The sequence below is a fragment of the Mastomys coucha genome, unplaced genomic scaffold (assembly GCF_008632895.1).
Source record: "Mastomys coucha isolate ucsf_1 unplaced genomic scaffold, UCSF_Mcou_1 pScaffold13, whole genome shotgun sequence".
NCBI classification, from domain to species: Eukaryota; Metazoa; Chordata; class Mammalia; order Rodentia; family Muridae; genus Mastomys; species Mastomys coucha.
This window is the reverse complement of record NW_022196895.1, coordinates 56,580,742-56,600,447: the sequence shown is the minus strand read 5'-3', so window position 1 is coordinate 56,600,447 and position 19,706 is coordinate 56,580,742. Positions and strand designations below refer to the sequence as shown.

Genomic DNA, 19,706 nt, shown 5'->3' with positions numbered 1-19,706 from the left:
GAGAGAAGTGGCCATGTGAGGTAATGCTGATATGAAGTAGTATGGCTGATCCATTCTGTTATAGCCATGTGTCATACTACATCCATGCACCATGAGCCCCATCGTTACTGTAAACCTGTAAAACTCTAAATTTTAGTAATTTGTCAAGGCTTGCATGGTTGGGTCTAAAAGAAACTCCTGCCTGGTCCCCAGAGAGTTCCCTTCCAGCCCTGGACCTGAAATCAATTCTCTGGGTAAGGTGCTTGTCCTCTGTGAGAGTGTTGGCCTCAGCTCTGAGTAAGACTGGGTTCTGTAAACCTCCAGCCCTTTAGCTGCATCCCCAGAAGATGTCATTTCTAAGTCTCCTGGGGAAGATCAGCCCCAGGGAGTAATCATTTTCCTCCTCTCTCCCTCTCTCTCTCTCTCTCTCTGTCTCTCTCTCTCTTTCTCTCTCTCTCTCTTTCTCTCTCTCTCTCTCTCTCTCTCTCTCTGTGTGGTGTCTCTCTCTCTCTCTCTCTCTCTCTCTCTGTGTGGTGTGTGTGTGTGTGTGTATTTCTGGGGTGGGTCCCAGTGCTGAGGACACACACTCCACACAAAGCTGCTTTGAGAGAAGCTCTTGTGTGACTGCCCCATAACACAGCTCCACCTTCCCACTTTGTCCCAGCCTAACTGGAATAAGGGCACGTAGATATGAGCCCAGCTAAGACAGCAGGCAGTGGGCACCGCCAAGGAGGTCTCGAATCTGCTTTCTGTAAGCATCATTCCCGCAAATGGGTAGGGTATCCCGTCCCCTAATCTGTGCCCTCAACACCCACAGGGAATCGAGGTGAGGTGCTCAGGTGGCTGGCGGTACTGTCCCCTTCCGCTGCTTTGCCTCTCTGGTCAGAGCACAGCTGGGCTTCGTGCTTTCCCTGGTGATCACACCCAGCTGTGGTTACCAGCAGCCACCACACACAGCATCTACCACAGAGTCAAGAACAGAAGTGCTGCAGACCTAAGCACTGCCCCTGTGCCCAGCCCACCCTCATCAGCCAGGCCGATGCCTCCTGCCTCCTCCATCGCCTGCCCTCCCTGCATCGGGATGGGGTGGTGTGGGCAGGTGGGGCTGGAGGAGGCTGTGCTGCGGAGCTGCTTTTAACATTCCAAGACGCTATTGTTTGCCTCAGTGGGTTTGCTGCCTCTCTTGGTCCCCAACAATCTGTTCTTCTGTCTTCTCACATATATATAGATCCCCCTCCCTCCACCGCAAGCCTTCTCCCACTTTCCATCCTTCTCCCTCTCATCACGTGGGAAGAAAGGCTCTGGAAGTGGCAGATCAGAGCAGCCGCGGGGGAAGCTGTTTGGCAGGGTAGGAAGGGCCTGAGCGCAGCCACGCTTGGTGGGTACCATAGTGCTAAGCTTGTTGCATTCTCTCTGTCTCACAGCCCCTGGGGCGGGGGGAGCCTGGTGAAGCACAGCAGGCAGGAGGGTATAGTGGACAGAGACCCGGCTGCCCCTCAGGTAGCCCTCCCATTAGCCAGAGCACAAACAGCCTTCAACTGGCATTGGCATTTGGAAAGTAGCAAGTGGAATTCCAGTTTCCTAACTACTGTCTCTGTGCCTTTATCAGCTGGGGCTTTGAAAGGAAATAGATCTAGAGTCCCCTGGTGTGTTGGTGACATATTTGGGAATCTGGTTCCCTGCCAAACAGGCCTTCCCAGTACTAGGACCTGCCTCTGCTTTGCCATCTCAGTAAGATGCAAAGCAGGCCCATAGGTGAAATAGTGAGTCGGGGCATGTTAGAACATGTCTGCAATCCCAGCATTCAGGAGACAGGGTAGGAATATCAAGAGTCAGAGGCCACCGGGCGATGGTGGAGCACGCCTTTAATCCCAGCACTTGGGAGGCAGAGGCAGGCGGATTTCTGAGTTCAAGGACAGCGAGGGCTACACAGAGAAACCCTGTCTCAAAAAACAAACAAACAAACAAAAAAGTCAGAGGCCAATGTGGTGAGACCCTGTCTCAGGATTACCAAAAAGAAAAAAGAAGTAAAACTGAACCCTACACATTATCCCAACCCTCAGCCATCCTGGTCCTGAGCAGGTTGGCTTTGTGCACATTCTACTTGTGTCCTTGACTTTGAAGCTGGTCTCAGGCCTGTCGTGTCACCCATCAGGATTTCAGTATGCAGCTTAAATTGTAAGAGTCTTCCAAGTCCCTGTGAACAGAGCCACAAGACAGCACCACCACTAGAAAGCTGACCGACCACCAGGCCTCGTGCCTGTTTCTCCAACGTAACTGTCTGATGAGTGACATTTTTTATACTTGTCCTGTTTAAGCATGAGTGTAAATCAGGTTAGGGTGTGGTGATCTGTTCCTCTAATTCTAGCACTGGAGGCAGCGGCAGGGAGATTTCTTCATTCAGGAACAGACTGGTCTACATAGCAAAACCCGCCTCAAAGCAAATAAGAGCCACACATACTGTATTACCATCTCAAGCCTTCTAAGCTGTTGGCTGTGGGCTACCCGTCCCACCCACCCGGTTACCCCAGGCAGTTTTGTGTTCTAAAGAAACTAGTTCAGCGTAACTGGGGGCTGCGTGCTGGACCACATCTCGGGGAGGCTGCTGTTGGGGGTCTCTGGGGGGAGGGATAGGGAGACTCCAGGGAAATGAGATCTAGTCAGGCAGCTACAGGAAATGCTTTTTAGAGTTCCCCACTTAGCAGGTGGCCATCTGATGTCACCAGAAGAAAGAGGCTAAATTAAACATTCCGGCTCTCGCCTTGCATCCTATGTGGCTCTGTGGCCCAGGCACTTGTCTTTTCCTCTCTGGACCTAAGGCTTTCCCGTTAGGCCAGTGGAGTGGGTGGGTACTGCTTACCTTGGGGTCACTGTGAAGGTCAGCTGGGCTCCTCTGAGCTCTGAAGTGCTGGGCTGGGCTGGGTGTCGGCTGTTATGGGGTGGGGGTGGGCCAGGAAGGCCCCAGCTCCTTGAAGTTTGCCCTATAAAAACCATCCCTCACCCATTTCCCCTGACCAAGCCTTTAATCAGAATCGGGTTTTCCATTTTTGTTTTTCAAGGCGATTAAATCCCCTCCAGCTTCTGTCAACCCTAACCGTGGCCCAGCTGTCCCAGCTCCTACCCCAGAACAAGTCCAGGCTGTGAACACCACAAGGAAGGCCCAGGCCTCAGGCGTCACTGCCCCGAGCTCCTCCTCTGAGAGTGAGGACGAGGACATGATTCCTGCCACACAACCCTCCACCCATGGTGAGTGCCACTGCAGGGGACTCTGTTCAGCCAGGACGGCCCCTGCTACACATGACTTCCCCGCTGAAACCAGAAGGGACCAGGCACTAAGCAGGTGGCCTAGCAGAGGCATTGGTGAGAGGGACTGGGGGTTCAGCCTTAGGCCCTGCATTGGTGTCGTGATGAGGACTGCCCATCCGTCTCGTTTTGAAGGAATTATATTCAAGGCTTCTGTGTGCTGGCTCCAAGCCTGAAAGCCAGAGCGTTCTGGTGGCTGGAAGCTACAGGGACCAGGCTAGTCTAAACCAGAGTTCTGCTATAGCCAACTGGCAGTGGGGTGCGCTATTAGCCCGGCAATGAGCATCCATCCCCTTAGCATAGAAAAGGAAGACGGGTAACATTTTTTATTTGTTCTTGTCCCAGAACCTAAGGTGACTGAGTGTGTTTGTATGTGACGAGGCCCTCTGGTAGCGCAAACATCTTCAGTTATATGTGAGGACACTGTGACATTTCTGTCATTAAGTATGGACAGCAAGATTCTTACTGTTAGCAAAATACTGCTGTTTATTCAGCTAGTACATACTGGGCACATGAGATCGTGTTGGGCTGAGATAAACATCTTCATCAGCACCCAGCAGCTCTCCCGCTGATCCCTAACTGTGAGCAGTCTCGAGGTCCAGCATGTTGCTTAGGAGTCATAGCTGGCTCAAGAGGAAGAGATTAGGATACGGCTTGGGATCACTGCCTCAGCAGCCTTCTCAAATGACATGATGACAGCCGCCGCTTGGAAGGCTTGGGAAGCCAGGATCCCCCTTATGATCCCTAAACTAAGCACAGGGCCATGGGAAGGGTTTGTGGTGATTGATGCCTTGCTGGGAAGTCAGGGGGCTTCTGTATCCTGACGTGCCCCTTCTCCTCCATTTCAGCCATCAGAACCAATGTGACAACACCTGCAGCCCTCTCACGAACAGCCCCCCAACCCAGCAAGCGTGAGCAATCTAGTCGGATGCCAAAAGGCAAGAAACCAAAGACAGCATCCACTCAGGTACTGTCGGGTAAGAGAGGGCTGTGGTAGGGTCACTCTCTGCTGCTGTGATGTGCGCCTTCATGTCGCATGCCAGTGGGTGGCTTGCTCCCAGCCCCCGGCACTGTCATAAAGGCCTGGAGCCAGGCTACCAAATCCCCATGGTGTTGTCCGGAAGAGCAGGCTGGGAGCCCAAAGGCAAGTGGAATCCCCTGTCTTCCCGGCTTGGCGGACTGTGGATTAGTCGTCTTCTGGTTTTGAAATGCTGAAACTGAATATGAGTCGCTTGCCTCTCTTAGTATTCAGAGTGGAAGTGACTTTACCATTTCCTCCTAGCCACCGCACTTCAGTGCATTGTTAATATCTAGGGCAAGATTAGTGGACAATGTTTAAATAAAACTGAGGGCACATCTCACTAGGATTGGTCCAGACCAGAACCTGGGTCCTCCAGCTCCTAGTTCATTGCTCTGTAGGCCTAGTGGGGTTTGTTAATGTGAAGGAAGAGTCCGTTGCACACCCAACACCCTGAGGGGCAGGAGACGGCTGTGCTGAAGCCCCTCCCAGCTTTGAGGGGCAGCTGTGTGGACCAGTGGGCAGTGAGATGGTGCTGAGCGTCTGCCTTGCTGGGCACTGAGGCTGCCCCTCATGGAGCTCCTAAGCCAGCAAAGACACAGCCATTAAACAGGGAAAGCAGCATAAATTAGTTGTCACCAACTGCTAGGTGTTGCAAAGGGAACAGAACAACAGAGAATAATGGGTGACCTGCTTTGGAAAAGGCAAGCGAGGAAGGCTTCTCTGAGAACGTGAGCAGATCCTGCCCTGCAGGAAGGGAACCCAGAGGTACTAGAGCTCTAGGTGATCCACAGAGGGCAGGCAAGATGAAGTAGCAAGGGGGTCAGGCTTTGTGTCTGCAGCTACGGGAGACTTAGCAAAGGCTCGTCTATTGCTGTGTGCTCTTCCTCACTGCTGGCAGGGTGGGAAGCAGGGGTGCCGTGAGGGACCACCTAGCCAGGGACACATCCCAGAAGAGACACTGGCAATGGCCACTGGAGATGCAGCTGCGCCTGGGCCCTGGATTAGAGAACAAAGCGATAGCTCATTACTTGGTACCCATCATTGCAGCTGCAATGGCTCCTCCATCCTCCACCTCGGCCTTTGGGCTCCTCTTGCTTAAACCTCCCTGCCTTTTTACCCACGCCAGACATTTCTGGCTCAGAGTGGCATAGATGCTGTTCTGAGAAGCTGTGGGTCTCCGGGCCTCCTCATACCATCAGTGGGTAACAGAGGGACCCTGTGTCTCTCCCCCACTGGTGCTGAAAGCTCTTTCTTTCTTTTTTTTTTTTTTTTTTTTTGAGACAGGGTTTCTCTGTGTAGCCTGGCTGTCCTGGAACTCACTCTGTAGACCAGGCTGGCCTCGAACTCAGAAATCCGCCTGCCTCTGCCTCCCAAGTGCTGGGATTAAGAAAGCTCTTTCTTAAAAAGCCAGTAATCGGGCTGGAGAGATGGCTCAGCAGTTAAGAGCACTGACTGCTCTTCCGAAGGTCTTGAGTTCAATTCCCAGCAACCACATGGTGGCTAACAACCATCTGTAATGAGATCGGATACCCTCTTCTGGTGTGTCTGAAAAACAGTGTACTTACATATAATAAATAAATTTAAAAAAAAGAAAAAAAGCCAGTAATCAGGGCCGGAGAATTGGCTCAGCAGTTGAGAGCACTGACTCCTCTTCTTGAGGTCCTGAGTTCAATTCCCAGCAACCACCGGTGCCCTCTTCTGATGTATCTGAAGATAGCTACAGTTTACTCATATTACAGAAAATAAATAAAATCTTTTTTTAAAAAAAAAGCCAGTAAGCATGGGGCAGGGTGGGGTGAGTTCATTCTCCCATACCCACAGGAAAAAGCCAGGCATGGTAGCAGGGGGTTATAATCCCACTACTGGGGCACATTAACCAGCCAGCCCAGCCCCTGGTCACATTAAAAGACAGAATGCTTCTGAGAATTTCAACATGAGCGGGCGGGCGTGCGTGCTTCCCGTCGGCCTTTGGGTGCTTTGTGTCTGAGGACCTGCATGGACCATATTGATCCCACTCTCCTCCCACATTGTGTGACTGGGTTCTCTCTGCTCCACATCAGTGAAAGGCCAGCATGGTTGTGAGTCCAGCCACCAGCTCTTAACTTTACCTCCCTGGGGCCTTAGTGTGCTGGTACATGATAAGGAGCTGCAGTGCCCACCAGAGAGCTACGGGAAAGTCATGGGAAGCCAGTGCTTCCCACATGGAGCCTGGCCTGTCATGTCCCTCTCGCTATAACTTCACCTTGTACTCTTTCTTTATCAAACTAGATTAGCGGCACCATGGAAACACTCCCCGTGACACCTCCCCAGAGCATACCTGTCCAGCCCAAAGCTACCAACAAGCTCGGGAAACCCAAACTTCCTGAGAAGCCGCAGCTTACCCCAGGGTACCCCAAGACCCCCAGGAGCTCGGAGGACAGCAGTGACACGTCTTCAGAGAGCGAGGAGGATGCCAAGAAACCCAAGATGTCCAAGTCAGCCCCCAGGCTGGGTGAGGTTCCCAGAGAGAGGGCAGGAGATGAAACACAGCCTGGTAGAAGTATCGGCTCTGGCCTTCTCGCCCCACCCTGGCCTTGTTTATCCCTGGTATAACTTTGTTACTTCAGAGAACTGGCTGCTGTTCGACAGCTGGCAGCTTCTTGGTACCAAGGCCCCAAGTCCCAGGACTCTGCTTCCCTTACACAGGGGAACCAGAAGGGGAAACTATGCCGTTCACATGTGACAGGCCAGGTGCTTCAGATAGCATGGGTGAACAATAGGAGGATGAGGAACATAGACCCAGGCCTCGAAGGCGTCCTGGGGAGCTCTGCCTAGCCTAAATAACAGGGCTGCCAGGGACTCACACTCAACGGGGAACCTCTGCTTCCACACTAGATCCAGACCCTTCCCAGAAGGAAACTGTGGTAGAGGAGACCCCTACAGAATCCAGTGAAGATGAGATGGTGGCGCCCTCACAAGTAAGTGCTAGAGTAAGGGCTGGAACTCCGAGCTGCAGCTTTAGACTTCAGCCACCCCTTGGATCCAGTGTCTACATTCCCATTCCCAGGATCCTGGGTAAGGTCCTGCCAGTGGAGTGCCCTTAATCAAATAGAGCCTCACCTTGTGCTCTGGAGCCTAGGGAAGAGATTCAGATGGATTCTAAGATTTGTCCAGATACAGCTACTTCTTAGGTCTCTCTTAAGGGCCCTCCTGCACAGGACAGACTCCAGTGATTTTTCTCATTTGTGGGGAGCGGGCACATGTGGGGGTCCTCCTCGTGGGTTACTGGATTGAACTCAGGCTGTCAGTTCGGGTGTGGCAAGTGCTTTTACCCTCCGAGCCATCTTGCCAACCCAAAACGTTAATGATTTTCTGTGATGGTCCATTGGCAATAAGAAAGTCCCCTTTTAACGTGCCTTACATATGTGTTAATTGGCATAGTTTAGGAGGCACATGTTTAGGAGGGCCTATGTTCCCTGTGGGCTCAGTGCCTCTGACCCAGTGCTTGACTGGGTTAGCTTGGTCTGAGGTCACTGACTGATTCCCTTGAGCAGGCCTTGCCTCTGAGGTACAGCTAGGGGCTCACTGCGTCTTTCACACTGGACTTTTTCAGTCTCTCCTCTCAGGTTACATGACTCCCAGTTTGACTGTGGCTAATTCCCAGCCTTCAAAAGCTACTCCTAGGCCAGACTCCAACCCCTTGGCTTCCCCTGCCCCAGCCAACAAAGATAACCCAGATGGCAAGCAGAAATCAAAATCCCAACACTCGGCGGACACCGCGTTCCCTAAAACAGGTGAGTAGGGGCAGCAGGACATGGGGAGGCAAGGCTGCCAGTCCCTGCTTGCCATCAGCAGCATCACTGCCACCAGCATTTTGTCGTGTCGCATCAGAGTCTCTCACGTTCGAGCCTGTGGGGTCCTCTGGGAACTAGAGGTATCCTCAAATGCCGCTGGCACCCAGGCCCAACTTGCCAGCTCTGGGCAGCTTAGGAGCAGGTATATCCAGCCATTTGGAGCTACTTCTCTGGGCTTATGGAGGAGGCCTTGGCTGTCCATCCGTCCCTGCTGCTGACTTCTTAGTCAGTGGACCAGGGTACTGGCTGTAGGGACCCAAAATGATTCAGACTAGACCAGCAGCCTTGTTTAGAGGATTCAGTACACAAAGGAGACCCTAGATAAGGGACTGGCCTCTGGGGGCCGCTCTGACGTCACGTTGCTGTAGCCTCCACAAGCTCCTGATCCTGTGTCTTAACCACACAAGGCAAGAGCAATGCCATGATGCACAGTCAAAAGCATGACATTTGGAGGGACCCAGGGGAGGGGACTGTCAGGAGTGCCCACACCCCTGCCTTATATAACATGAAGCATCCCATCCTAGTCCCTACCCCACTCCTGTCCACTTCTCCTTGAGGCACACACTGCTACATGCTGGCCAAAGCCCCTGAGCCCAGCATGTAGGCATTCCTTGCTGCACAGTGACCTGGGAGGCTAGAAGGGGTTCCAGGGCCGGAGCTCTGGGCTGGTAACTTCTGTTTCCCGGTGCTGGGTCAGAGGCGGAGCTGTTGCTCACTTTCTTCCCCAGTGTTCTTGTCTATGTGAGAGGCGGGTGCGAGCGACAAGGAGACATTTTCGAGGGGGCTGTGGAAGGTTTTTTTTTTACACGTGTAGTCAGCACACAATTATCAAAGGCAAGCAGAGGCGTAGAAAATTCTAAACAAAGGCTGCACCAGAAGCCACGCTGGCAGGCAGTAAACCTGCTTAGTCAGCCACCACATGCATACACAGCATACTCAAGAGTCATTTCCCCCCCTCACCCCCTCCCTCAGTCTTGCCCTAGCCTTGATGGGCTAAGGATCCACAGTGTGTCCACAGACAGGAGCTGAGCATTGGTCTGAAGGACCTTCTCGTGTGACGTAACCCACAGTTCGTGCCAGAGGGCACATTTGTATGTCTAGCATCTTGCTTTACAGTGGGAAGCAGCTTTGAGGGACTGTGACCTGGCCAAAGCCCTCCACTAAATTGATGAAAGCAGTCCTAGAACCAGTGTCACTCGTGTCCCACCTACTGTGCCCTCCAGCTCACTAGCAGACTTCAGGCTATTTCCTTAGCATTCTGGGATCTCTGTCAATCCGCAAACATAGCTAAGCATAGGGGGTAGATAGAGCAGAGTGACCCCTGGACCTCAGTTTCCCATTTATGCAGTTGTAAAGTACACCCCCTCAGTTCTCATATATTGTGCAAGATCTGTGCCTCAGCTTTCCAGACTTGTGACCTCCAAGACCTGTGATCCACAGGTAAGAAAGAGGCCTCCTCAGGCCCCGCGCCTCAGAAGCCCAAGAAACCCAAGAAGAGCACCTTGAGCTCTCCAGCCCCCGCACAGACACTGCCGAACAGCATCACCCAGCGCCTCCTGGAGCAGGCCTGGCCTCTGAGCGAGGCCCAGGTGCAGGCCTCTGTGGTGAAGATCCTAACAGATCTGCTGGAGCAGGAACGGCAGAAGGCCACAGAGGCCATCAAGGAGAGTGGGAAGAAGGGCCAGAAGCGGAAGTTATCAGGGGACCTAGAAGCCGGGGCCCCAAAGAACAAGAGCAAGAAGAAGAAGCAGCAGCAGGTGCCTGGGGTAGATGCTGTTTCCCCAGAAAAGACCCCCAGAACTTCCAAGGCAAAATCAAAGCTAGACAAAGGGAGTGCTGGAGGCAAGGGGAAGGGGTCTCCTGGCCCCCAAGGAGCCAAGGAGAAGCCCGAAGGCGAGCTGCTGGAGATAAAGCTTGAGAGCGGAGAGCAGAGCGACCCAAAGAGCAAGAAGGAAAAGAAGAAATCCGGCAAAAGTAAGTGAATGGTTTCCTGGCACGCGCTGCGGGGGCAGGGCCAGGTGACAGGGCCCTGCTCTGGCTCTCTATCTCATTCTTTGCACAGAGAACAAGAGCCTGGAAAGTGGTTTGTCCAGAGTGACAGGCGTCTTGGGGCAAAGGCAAAAGTAGACTGTAGAGCTGGCCTGCATTCCCTTCTCCCACAGCCCCTTATCATGCCTAGCATTTAGCCTTAGGCTTTGGAAAACAAACTCAAGCCCAGCTTCACAAGATGAGGACAGGGAGCTCTCTGCTCTCGCCTAAGTCAGTAGCAAAGTCCACAGCCAGTCCCTGGGGTGTGGACTGCCCCTGTGAACTCATCCAGAGCCCATCTTTACTCTAGAATTCAGTTCTTCAGCGACAACAGCCGTTTGTTGCCCTCCATGCCAGGACCTGCACCCAGCGGGACTTCTGAGTTGCCCGCCTGCCAGCTCTGGGCCGCGGGCAGTGTTCTGTTTTCTTTTTCTAAGGGGAAAGTAGGCTCTGAGAAGGAAAGGCCAGAGTGCTAGGCAGTCCCCCGCTTTAGTTTTGTCTTGAGACAGGGCCTCACAATGTAGCCTTGGCCAGCCTGGAACTTACTGTGTAAAATAGGCTGTCCTCAAACCTGCAGAAATCCACCTGCCTCTGCCTCTTGGGTGCTGAGTTTAAAAGGGTGCACCACCATGCCCAGCATGGAAGTCCTGAGCACTGCCCTTCTGTGGAAGAGGCGTCACCTGATCTCTCCCAGGTGAAAGCCTGCTGCCCCTTGATGCCCAGAACTCTGTGGGGCCTGCCTCTCTCTCTCTCTCTCTCTCTCTCTCTCTCTCTCTCTCTCTCTCTCTCTCTCTCTCTCTCTCTCTCTCTCTCTCTCTGTCTCTCTCTCTCTCTCTCGGTAATAAATGTAGGGGAAGGGGTTCTTAAAGTGAGTTAATTCAAGATTAGATATATAGCTCAAGTGGTAAAGAACCTGCATAGTATTGAGGCCAGATTATGTAGTCCCCAGACAGGAAAAATGGAGCCTGGCATATGGCTGGTACCCTGGCCCCATCAGGGCCTCCTGCCGCTGACCCATCCGTGTCAAAATCTATTACTCAGGAAGCTCACTTTCTTCCCTCAGAAAAGAAAGACAAGGAGAAAAAGGAAAAGAAGAAAGGAAAAAAGACCCCGGTCAAAGACCCTGCCTCACCAGTCCAGAAGAAGAAAAAGAAGAAGGTAGATTGAGTTCCTGAAGGGTCTCAGGCAGGAAATTCAAACCCTCCCCCTTCCAACACCTAGACGGGCCCATGCCACCTTTCCAGTCCCAGATTCCAATGGACCTTGTGAGGAAGAGCAGGGGAGGGGTGGTGGGAGAGACCTCCACCAGCAGGACAGTGGTCAACTTTCAGGTGAGAAAGTGCCTGACCTCCATGTCCTGGCAGTGGGGAGACCGCTGAAGAAGCCTTCTGCTTCCTGGGATTAGAGGCTGTTTGGCCCAGGACAGGTAGCAGTGGGTCTGGATCCTTACACCTATGGGGGTGTGGATCCTGAGAGGGAGTCCTATCCTGGACCTGTGGGACAGCAGTGGTAAGGAGAACCCACAGAACTGATTGTCCTTCTCTCCCCAAAGAAGAAGACAGCCGAGGCTGCCGTGTGAGAGTCAGCGCATAGAGAAGGTACCTGACTGCATCCAACCTGCCTGGGCAGCTGGGTAGGCCCAGTGGGAGGGAGTTGTAGAGAGAGACTCCCTTCCTCGGGTCAGCGGGACTGCAGCTACAGCAGCAACATACAAAGGATGGACCCTGAGCAAGTCTGGTGCCTAAGCTAGCTGCTGCCCCTCCCTTGATTTTGTTCCCTTTTGTGGAGATAAGGGCTAAGAAAGCTGACCAAAGCCTGGTTTGTTTTCTTCTCATAGAGTCTTAACAGAGTGTGACTGTCCCTAGGCCTCTGACCCTCTGGCCACTGTGAATTGGGACTGGACTTTTTAACTTGCCCTCCCTCAGCAGAAGATGATGGCTGGCTCGTGCTGCTGGCCAAGCCAGTGAGCGTTCAGGGAAGCCGCAGTTCCAGGAGGAAGTGAGATGGGACACACGCCCCCTCTGAGTGCTGCATGAGATGTGTACAGTATATATATTTTTTTAAGCGACTTGCCTCTCCCCCTTCAAATTCAACATGCCCAGAGCCTCGGGACTTCCTTCCACGGTATTCTGCAGACCCAGCAAGGTCCCGCGTGTGGTGTGGACCATCCCATACCCTGGATCCCTGGCTCATCCTGAGGCCTTATCCCATCAGTTTTTCCAGATTTGGTTTTGTTGAATTTTTTTTTAAAGGACTCAAAATAAAAGATTTTAAATATAAAGGTTTGTGTTTCCCGTGCGTCTGGGACTCGGACTGTTACTGGCAACTTAGGACAGACAGCGTAGTGTGACCCTGGACGTGCACAGGACAGTACTCAGGGTTCTTTCCTGTCTCTACACCAAGGCCCTAGGTACGGTGAGTAGGACAGTTTGCTAAAGAAGGCTCAGTGAAGCTCCCCTGGGAGGGAGCTGATACAGGGACGGCTCCCCCAAGGAGGTGGCCTCTAAGCTTAAGAGGAACTGAAGGTGGGTCAGACGCCAGGTAGATGGCACAGGTGACCAGGGGGCCTTTGGAAACGAGGAGTTATGATGTGGAGGGAGGTGGGTGGCTGGCATGGGAATCAGAGAAGACCCAGTGAGCTAGGCCTCGAGTCCCCCTCTGTTGGCGGTAGGGGGAGCAGTTCTGTGCAACAGTCCAGAGAAGGAGTGGGCTGGAAGTCTTGAGGACCCTGTGCTCAGAACCTTGGGACACGCCACACCCGACGGTCAGCCATTCTATCCATTTGCAAGTGTGGATCAGAGTGTGGGATGTAGGTCTAGATCAGAACGCAGGGCGTCTCCTTGGCTCAGCTGACTCACAGAAGTATTTAAACTTAAAAAATGGAAAGGATGTCTGTACTTAATGTTCATTTTGGAGTTCTGGGTGGTAAGGGATCTGCTCCCTTTTCCAGTGACAATGGTCTAGAGCTGAGTAGCCATGGGACCCGCCCAGACACCCACCCAGCTGGTGGCAGCCTCCACTTGCATCCGTTCTTGACACTAGGCCCCAGTGTCCACTGCCATCTGTCATCACACTTACGCTGTCCTTAGTCCAGAAATGGAATTGGGGACGTGAGAAGTGGAAGCTGGGACGTGCTGAGATGTGCTTTTTAAACTGAGCAGGAGTCTGTTTCTTTCTGAATGTTAAGACCAAGTGTGTCTGGGGCCCATCTCCCCAGGCCCCACAGGCCTGTGTACCTGAAGGACTAGATTAAAGGTTGGCCTTGGCCTTAGTGTAAAGTAACTGGATCCCAATTGAAGAGGCAGAAGCAAGAATGTTCTTCTACCTTCTACCTTTTATTGTCACATGAACCATGATCCTACAGGCTGCTGACAAGCTTGGCTGAGCAAGGACCCCAGGGGTAGGTGGGGAGGGGGTTGGCAGGACATGAGGAAGGGTTGTTGGGAGGAGGGCTTGAGTTCTTCCTTGAGCAAATGTGTCCAGCCTAGGTCAAGGGTAATAGGGCATCCATTATCCCTGTCAATGTGCCTATATCTCAGGGCCCCACATTAAAGACTGCTAATGGGTCAGAAATGGGGGTCCCTTTAGTTTTAGCAGTAGGCAGCAAGGCCCTCCAGCGCCCTCATTCTGTTCTGGTTTCATTTGTGTCCAGGGACGATGGAGCAGACTCCAGTCTCAAGCCCCAGGGTGCAGGGAAGTGGGGTGTGTGACATCAGGGGATGTAAGAAGGGCTGAGGCTCAGGGGAGCAGGGGGGGCTGCTGCTGTGCAGAGCTGGCCTCCATCTTCACAACATGACTGGGAAGAGAAGCACAGGTTGATACAGTTGGGCCACCAGTTTGTAGTCCCTGCCAAGCCCGCCACTGTCCCCCTGCTGGGCTCAGGTACTCTGCTTCCAGCCCACCAGCCCATTCAGGAAAAACCATCCCAGTGATGGTGGACGAATGGCCCGGTGTCATTCTGCACCACTGGAGTCCGCATGTGGGTGACCCCCTCGATGGGCCCCCTTACCTTGGCCCAGATCCTGCCTGGTTACTCCCAGGCCAGAAGATGGGTCTTCCATGTCCAGTGGCTCTGCAGAAGAAGCATCAGGCTCATCTGTTATCCTTACCCCAACACACACACACACACACACACACACACACACACACACACACACACACGCACGCACGCACGCGCACACACACACACGCACACACACACACACTGTTGCCATTATGCCTAAAGGCATCCCAATCCGGTATGGCCTTGAATTTGGTAACGGAGGCACCAAAGCATACAGTGTGGTTGGGGATACAGTGAGATGGGTGGGTCTGTGGGATTCCAGTGTAGGACATCGTGCGGAGGAGAGGAGACAAAGATTAGAAGGACACACAGGAGTGCTCGTGTGGAGAAAGGGGCAGATGCATGACTGATGGTGGATGTTCCCAGGGCACAGCCAACCCATGTCCTGACCCCACGTATATTGGGAGGGGCCTTCGGACTCTCAGCCTTCCTAGAGCTTCCTAGTCCTTTAGAGTACTGACAGTGTCCCCTGCTTACCACTGCAGTTATGGCGCCCGCGGCTCTTGGTGTGAGGGACCTCAGTGCCGTTGGGGAACACACACCAGCAGTAGCCAGTGCTCCCGTGGCACTGGAGTGGCAAATAGTTACCGTTCTCGTCGCACTTGGGACGGAACGCACCCGGGTAGACGGCAGGGATGTGGCTGACTTCTTCCTGGCACTTGGTCAGTACTGAAGGCATGATGAAGACAGTGAGTGGGCAGACTCTGGGCCAGGATCTCAGCAGAGCAGAGACCCATACATCACTGTTATGGGCTTAATGCCTATCCAAGTTGCTTTCCTAGTTCTACCCATAGCATAGATGAGAAAACTGAGGACCAAGTCTGAAACCAGTAAGGTTCAAAAAGAGGGAAAGCATGGCTATAAGCCCCAGCGTATAATTATTCTAGATTTTGTTAGTTTGTAATCACACCTGTGATTCTGGTTTCAGGGGGACAGTAATGGGTGGAAACACCTCTGGGTCTCTGACCTTCCTTTACTGGGATAACCCAAGTAGAAAGGGGGGCTGCCTTTTGTTGGGGATGCTAGAGAGGGGATTCAAACATTAGCTAGAAGTTAGTTAAGATAGAATATAAGGTGCCTATATATCGGAGAAACTGAAGCCCAGGACAGGATGGGCCTCTAGTCTTCCACATGTGGGACATGGACGCCTAGTGGGATGGGTTTGTCCAGCACTGGACAGGAAGTTAGAGACAGCACCAAGGTAAAGAAGGCCTTCCCCAATGCCTTATGCCTCAGCCTCCTGTATCCTGGCATTACTGTGAGGTGAGAGGTGCCAGGGCTCTGTCTGGACATGGGCTAATTCCGTGTCCCTCTGCCTCCTCGTGTGTTTGTGTACTGCTAGGGGGACTCTTGCCTGGTATGTTTTGAGTTGCTTTTGCTCCAAGACAGAAGACTAGAGGCCTCTGTACTCTGGACATGTGTGTGTGAAAGAACAGACCCACAGACAGGATATAAGGGTTTCCAACCCCTGAAGGAACAAGAAAAGACAGTGGGCTGAGAGAGTGGGACACTGCAAGAGGCAGGCCGGAGCTCCTGTCCTGGTACCTTTAGGAGGAGCCTTGGTGGGCTGCGTCTCCTCCAGGGAGTTCTTGCTCATTTCAAACAAGAGCCACTGCTTCATCCAGCTCTCGAAGACCTAACGAGAACAGAGGCAGGTCAGGGTCAGGAGTCAACCGCCTACCCTTCTGGACTCTACAAGCTTGGAGGAGCCCAGCTGCAGCCTCAGAGCCTCTTAAAGACCCACAGGGGTGTCATGAAAGTTAGAAGGCCCTCTGTAGCTTCCAGAGAACAGCTCCCCTAGTCCCACCTTTGCCTCTTTCTAGACCCGAGGCTACTGTGGGAAGAGGTGATTGTAGCAGAAGCTATTTACCTTCCAGTTCAGACCATCCATAGATTTCTGAAGCTGTTTCAGATTCTCTGGGAAGCTCCCCTTCAGCTGTGGGTACTCCAGGGGTCCAGACCTCTGCAGAGCGGCAGGGCAAGGGGAGGTTACAAAGAACACAGGATAGGTAAGGGGGAAATGTGCACCCCATGTTCCCAGGCCTCCATTCTGAGGAATGGATGTTAGCCACACCAAGCCTGGACCCTGGCCTCGGTGTTGGAGAGCAGGGGTGGGGCAGGCACCCAGCTACGGAGCTCTAGTCGGGGTCAGGAGCTATACCAGTGCCTCCAGTTTTTTCTCTCTGACTGGGTCCTCTGCCTGTCCTCACACAACTAGTGCTCCCTACTGAAGGCCCAGAGCCATGCACAGTGCCTGGCACAGAGCAGGCATGTGCAATATTAATTTTGGAAGGAAAACATGGTATTGTGGCAAAGTCACATCCATTGGACCTTAATTTTTTTTTAAAGATTTATTTATTTATTTCATGTATGTGAGTACACTGTCACTGTCTTTAGATATACCAGAAGAAGGCATCGGACCCCCATTACAGATGGTTGTGAACCACCATGTGGTTGCTGGGAACTGAACTCAGGACCTCTAGAAGAGCAGGTGGTGCTCTTAACCGCTGAGCCATCTCTCCAGCCCCAATGGACCTTAATTTTTAACTTCTCAAAAGTGAGGTGTCTAGAACCTGACCTAGTGATACACACCTTTAATCCTAGCACTGGGAGGCAGAGGCAGGCCAGTTGTGAGTTCAAAGCCAACCTGCTCTACCTAGCCGGTTCCAGGACTACATAGACTTATCTCAAGGTGGCTAGGGGCTGGACTACGTGCAACAGTTAAGGACCACTTTGTGTTCCTCGGGCTGAGCATGTATTGAGTTTATAGTGAGCCTAGAGTATAAGGGAGGGCCGGGGTCCCGCGTGAACCAGGAGACTGCCCGCTGGCTCTGATCCTCACCATGAGCAGGTGCATCACATGGTCCTGGGTCATGTTGCCATACTTGGTGACATTCTGCACAGGCTGTGGGAAAGGGAACAGGGTTACCACACTGCAGGGTCCAGCAGCTAGAGTCTAGTAAGTGTCAGGTCCTCTCACTCACCAGCTCAGATCTGCCACCTCCTAACATGGGAGCGCCAGCCCCACACACCCCCTTCCTGCCTCCATGTCCTCTCTGATCAGGTCAGCATAAACCCTCCCAATAGCAGTGTTTGCTTTTATCCCCCCAAAGCCCTCCCTTATGCCCCTTCCTACTTTACTTCGAATTCATGGCCTCTTTCTTCATTCATTGTTACTGCCTGCATATATTATATGTTTATTTATATACACATACAGTCCTAATGAAACCTGTTCCGTCTGTATCATGCTACCTTACGGTTTTCAGGGCTGACCATTTGGCACTGTCCAATGGACGTGCTCTTCCCTGGATAAGGTACCAATAGTAATCTTATGAGTAACAGCATTATTGCTACCAAAGGCTTGGAGGAGGTGAGGGACTATAAGGATGCTAAAGTGAAGCACTTTGCAAAGCTGTGGGACTTGCCCTCTCCCCACCAGGGTAGCCCTAAGAGTTCTGGCCTCCATCCCCTTTGGCCAGCCTCTCTGAGGTGGGCCCTGCTCCTCCCCAGCAGTTAGGACCCGGATTCCTTGACAGCTGTTATCCTTCGGCCCCTCCCCTGCAAACACCAAATACCTCCTGCCGCCTTCCTTACCCCGTGGAGCATGTTATCCATGGGCAGTGGACGCATCAGCAAAGGAGTAGCCATCCGCATCTGGCTCACAGGTTTAGCAGCTATGGGGCAGGGAGGACAGCATGAGTCCAGGTCCAAGGGAGTAGGGCACCCAGGGGTTAAGATCTGAGACCCAGGTGGGGAGGGAGGGATCGGGAGAGGCTAAATGGAGAAATGAAGTCTGTGAGGTGAGGGACAGGTGGAGCACGCACATTTCGGAAGCTTCATGCGAAGGTTCTCCAGTTGCAGGTTCTGGGAGGTGACAGTCAGCTTGTCTAGGCGGCCCTGCTGCTGGTACAGGAAGTAAGCAGTGGTGGCCTGCCCAGCCAAGAGCAGAGCCACCAGGACAGAAACGCCGGTGTACAGGGCTCCGCGGTTGCACCTGTTGTGGAGAGAGAGCAAGAGCATGATTTAGAGTTGGAGGCTGACTGGAAGTGGGGACATAGGCCCCCACCCACGCCCTCTCAGACTTAAACCCTCCCAATACCCTGACTATGGAAGTGCCTGTGAAGACATCTGCTCCTGCTGACCACCAGTATCCTTCCCAGGGACAAATCTGATCCACCTGGGGCCCAAGTTCAGTGGGAAGAGTGAGCCACATTCCTTGCCTCCTCTGGGTTTTGGTGTCCCATCTGTGTAGTGACAGGGTAAAGTGGAGTGTCCTTCCTCCTCCCAACTCCCCTCTATCCTAGAGATGTGAGGTGCAGAGCCCCCCTCAGAAATGGGGAGGGGAATTTGATTTTGTTTTTTGCTGGTAGAAAAAGATAGGTGAATTTACTATGTAAGAGGAAGAAGGGTTTTCATCCTCTATGTCGTCCCCAATCTCTGTAGTGACGTCAGGTTTCAAGTGAGAAGGGAAGGAAGTGTGATAGGGAACAACAAAAGCAGCATGCCTGAAAAGGAGAAGTGAGGCCTAGAGTTTTTACATGTGGAGCAGGAGGAGCATTGTCGGGCTGGAGCAGCGCCAGGCACCCCCTCACCCCCCCCCCCATCTCTGTCCCAGAGTCTCTGGAAATCTGAACAGATCTTCACCAGTCTCCCAGCTCTCTCATATGCCACATGAGCAACCCTCAAACCAACAATGCTAAAATTTGGCTCTCCTCCAACAAGTGTGTGTGTGCATGTATACTCATGTGTGATGTGCATGGGGGAGGGATGTCTGTATGCATGTGTGTGCATATGTATGTGTATGTGTATGTGTGGTATGTGTATGTGCTTGTGTGTATGTCTGGGGTGTGTGGCGTGTGTGGTATGTGTGGAGTGTGTGTGCATGTGTGTGTGGTATATGTGTGGTGTGTGTGCATGTGTGTTTATGTGTGGTATGTGTATGTGTGTGCATGCCTACATGTGTATGTGCATTTCCATATGTATATGGAGACAAGATGTCCACTTTATTTTATTTTATTTTATTTATTTACTTATTTATTTATTTTGGTTTTTCAAGACAGGATTTCTCTGTGTAGCCTTGGCTGTCTTGGAACTCACTCTGTAGACCAGGCTGGCCTCAAACTCAGAAATTCACCTGCCTCTGCCTCCCAAGTGCTGGGATTAAAAGCGTGCACCACCACTGCCCGGCTTAGATGTCCACTTTAGATGTTTTCTTCAGTTGTTCTCCTCCTCATTTTTTGAAGCCAGGTCTCTCACTGAACCTGGAGCTCAAAGATTAGTCTAGACTGTCTCAGCAACAAACTCCAGGGGTCCTCTTGTCTCTGCTTCCCCAACACCAGGATTACAGATACTTGTTTTTCAAATGGGTGATGGAGATTCAAACTCAGGGGCCTCCTGCTTATGTATGTAACTAGCACTTTACTAAGCCATCCCCCAGCCCAGTTTTCTCTCTTTTTTTTTTTTTTTTTTTTTTTTTTTT

At 52.4% G+C, this 19,706-nt stretch overlaps 2 protein-coding genes across 5 annotated transcripts in view; one reads left to right on the top strand and one right to left on the bottom strand.

Moving 5' to 3' along the window:
* The window catches only part of Tcof1 (treacle ribosome biogenesis factor 1), a 35,285-nt gene extending 22,840 nt beyond the window's left edge, over positions 1–12,445 (top strand). For 2 of the 3 annotated variants that reach the window (XM_031365782.1, XM_031365780.1), the window contains 9 exons: positions 3,039–3,225; positions 4,131–4,249; positions 6,572–6,794; positions 7,178–7,260; positions 7,896–8,076; positions 9,577–10,110; positions 11,228–11,322; positions 11,717–11,762; positions 12,002–12,445. In XM_031365782.1, coding sequence (XP_031221642.1) covers positions 3,039–3,225; positions 4,131–4,249; positions 6,572–6,794; positions 7,178–7,260; positions 7,896–8,076; positions 9,577–10,110; positions 11,228–11,322; positions 11,717–11,743 — 1,449 coding nt within the window. In that variant the 3' untranslated portion in view covers positions 11,744–11,762; positions 12,002–12,445. The remainder of the gene's footprint in view (positions 1–3,038; positions 3,226–4,130; positions 4,250–6,571; positions 6,795–7,177; positions 7,261–7,895; positions 8,077–9,576; positions 10,111–11,227; positions 11,323–11,716; positions 11,763–12,001) is intronic. The other variant, XM_031365781.1, reaches the window with a different exon arrangement.
* Positions 12,446–13,478: 1,033 nt separating this feature from the next.
* The window catches only part of Cd74 (CD74 molecule), a 9,992-nt gene continuing 3,764 nt past the window's right edge, over positions 13,479–19,706 (bottom strand). Inside the window, exons 2-9 of one of the 2 annotated variants that reach the window (XM_031365783.1) lie at positions 18,052–18,221; positions 17,822–17,901; positions 17,070–17,132; positions 16,098–16,190; positions 15,773–15,863; positions 14,705–14,896; positions 14,174–14,236; positions 13,479–13,960 (exon numbers count right to left, since the gene is read on the bottom strand). In XM_031365783.1, the coding sequence (XP_031221643.1) occupies positions 13,950–13,960; positions 14,174–14,236; positions 14,705–14,896; positions 15,773–15,863; positions 16,098–16,190; positions 17,070–17,132; positions 17,822–17,901; positions 18,052–18,221 (763 nt within the window). In that variant the 3' untranslated portion in view covers positions 13,479–13,949. The remainder of the gene's footprint in view (positions 13,961–14,173; positions 14,237–14,704; positions 14,897–15,772; positions 15,864–16,097; positions 16,191–17,069; positions 17,133–17,821; positions 17,902–18,051; positions 18,222–19,706) is intronic. The other variant, XM_031365784.1, reaches the window with a different exon arrangement.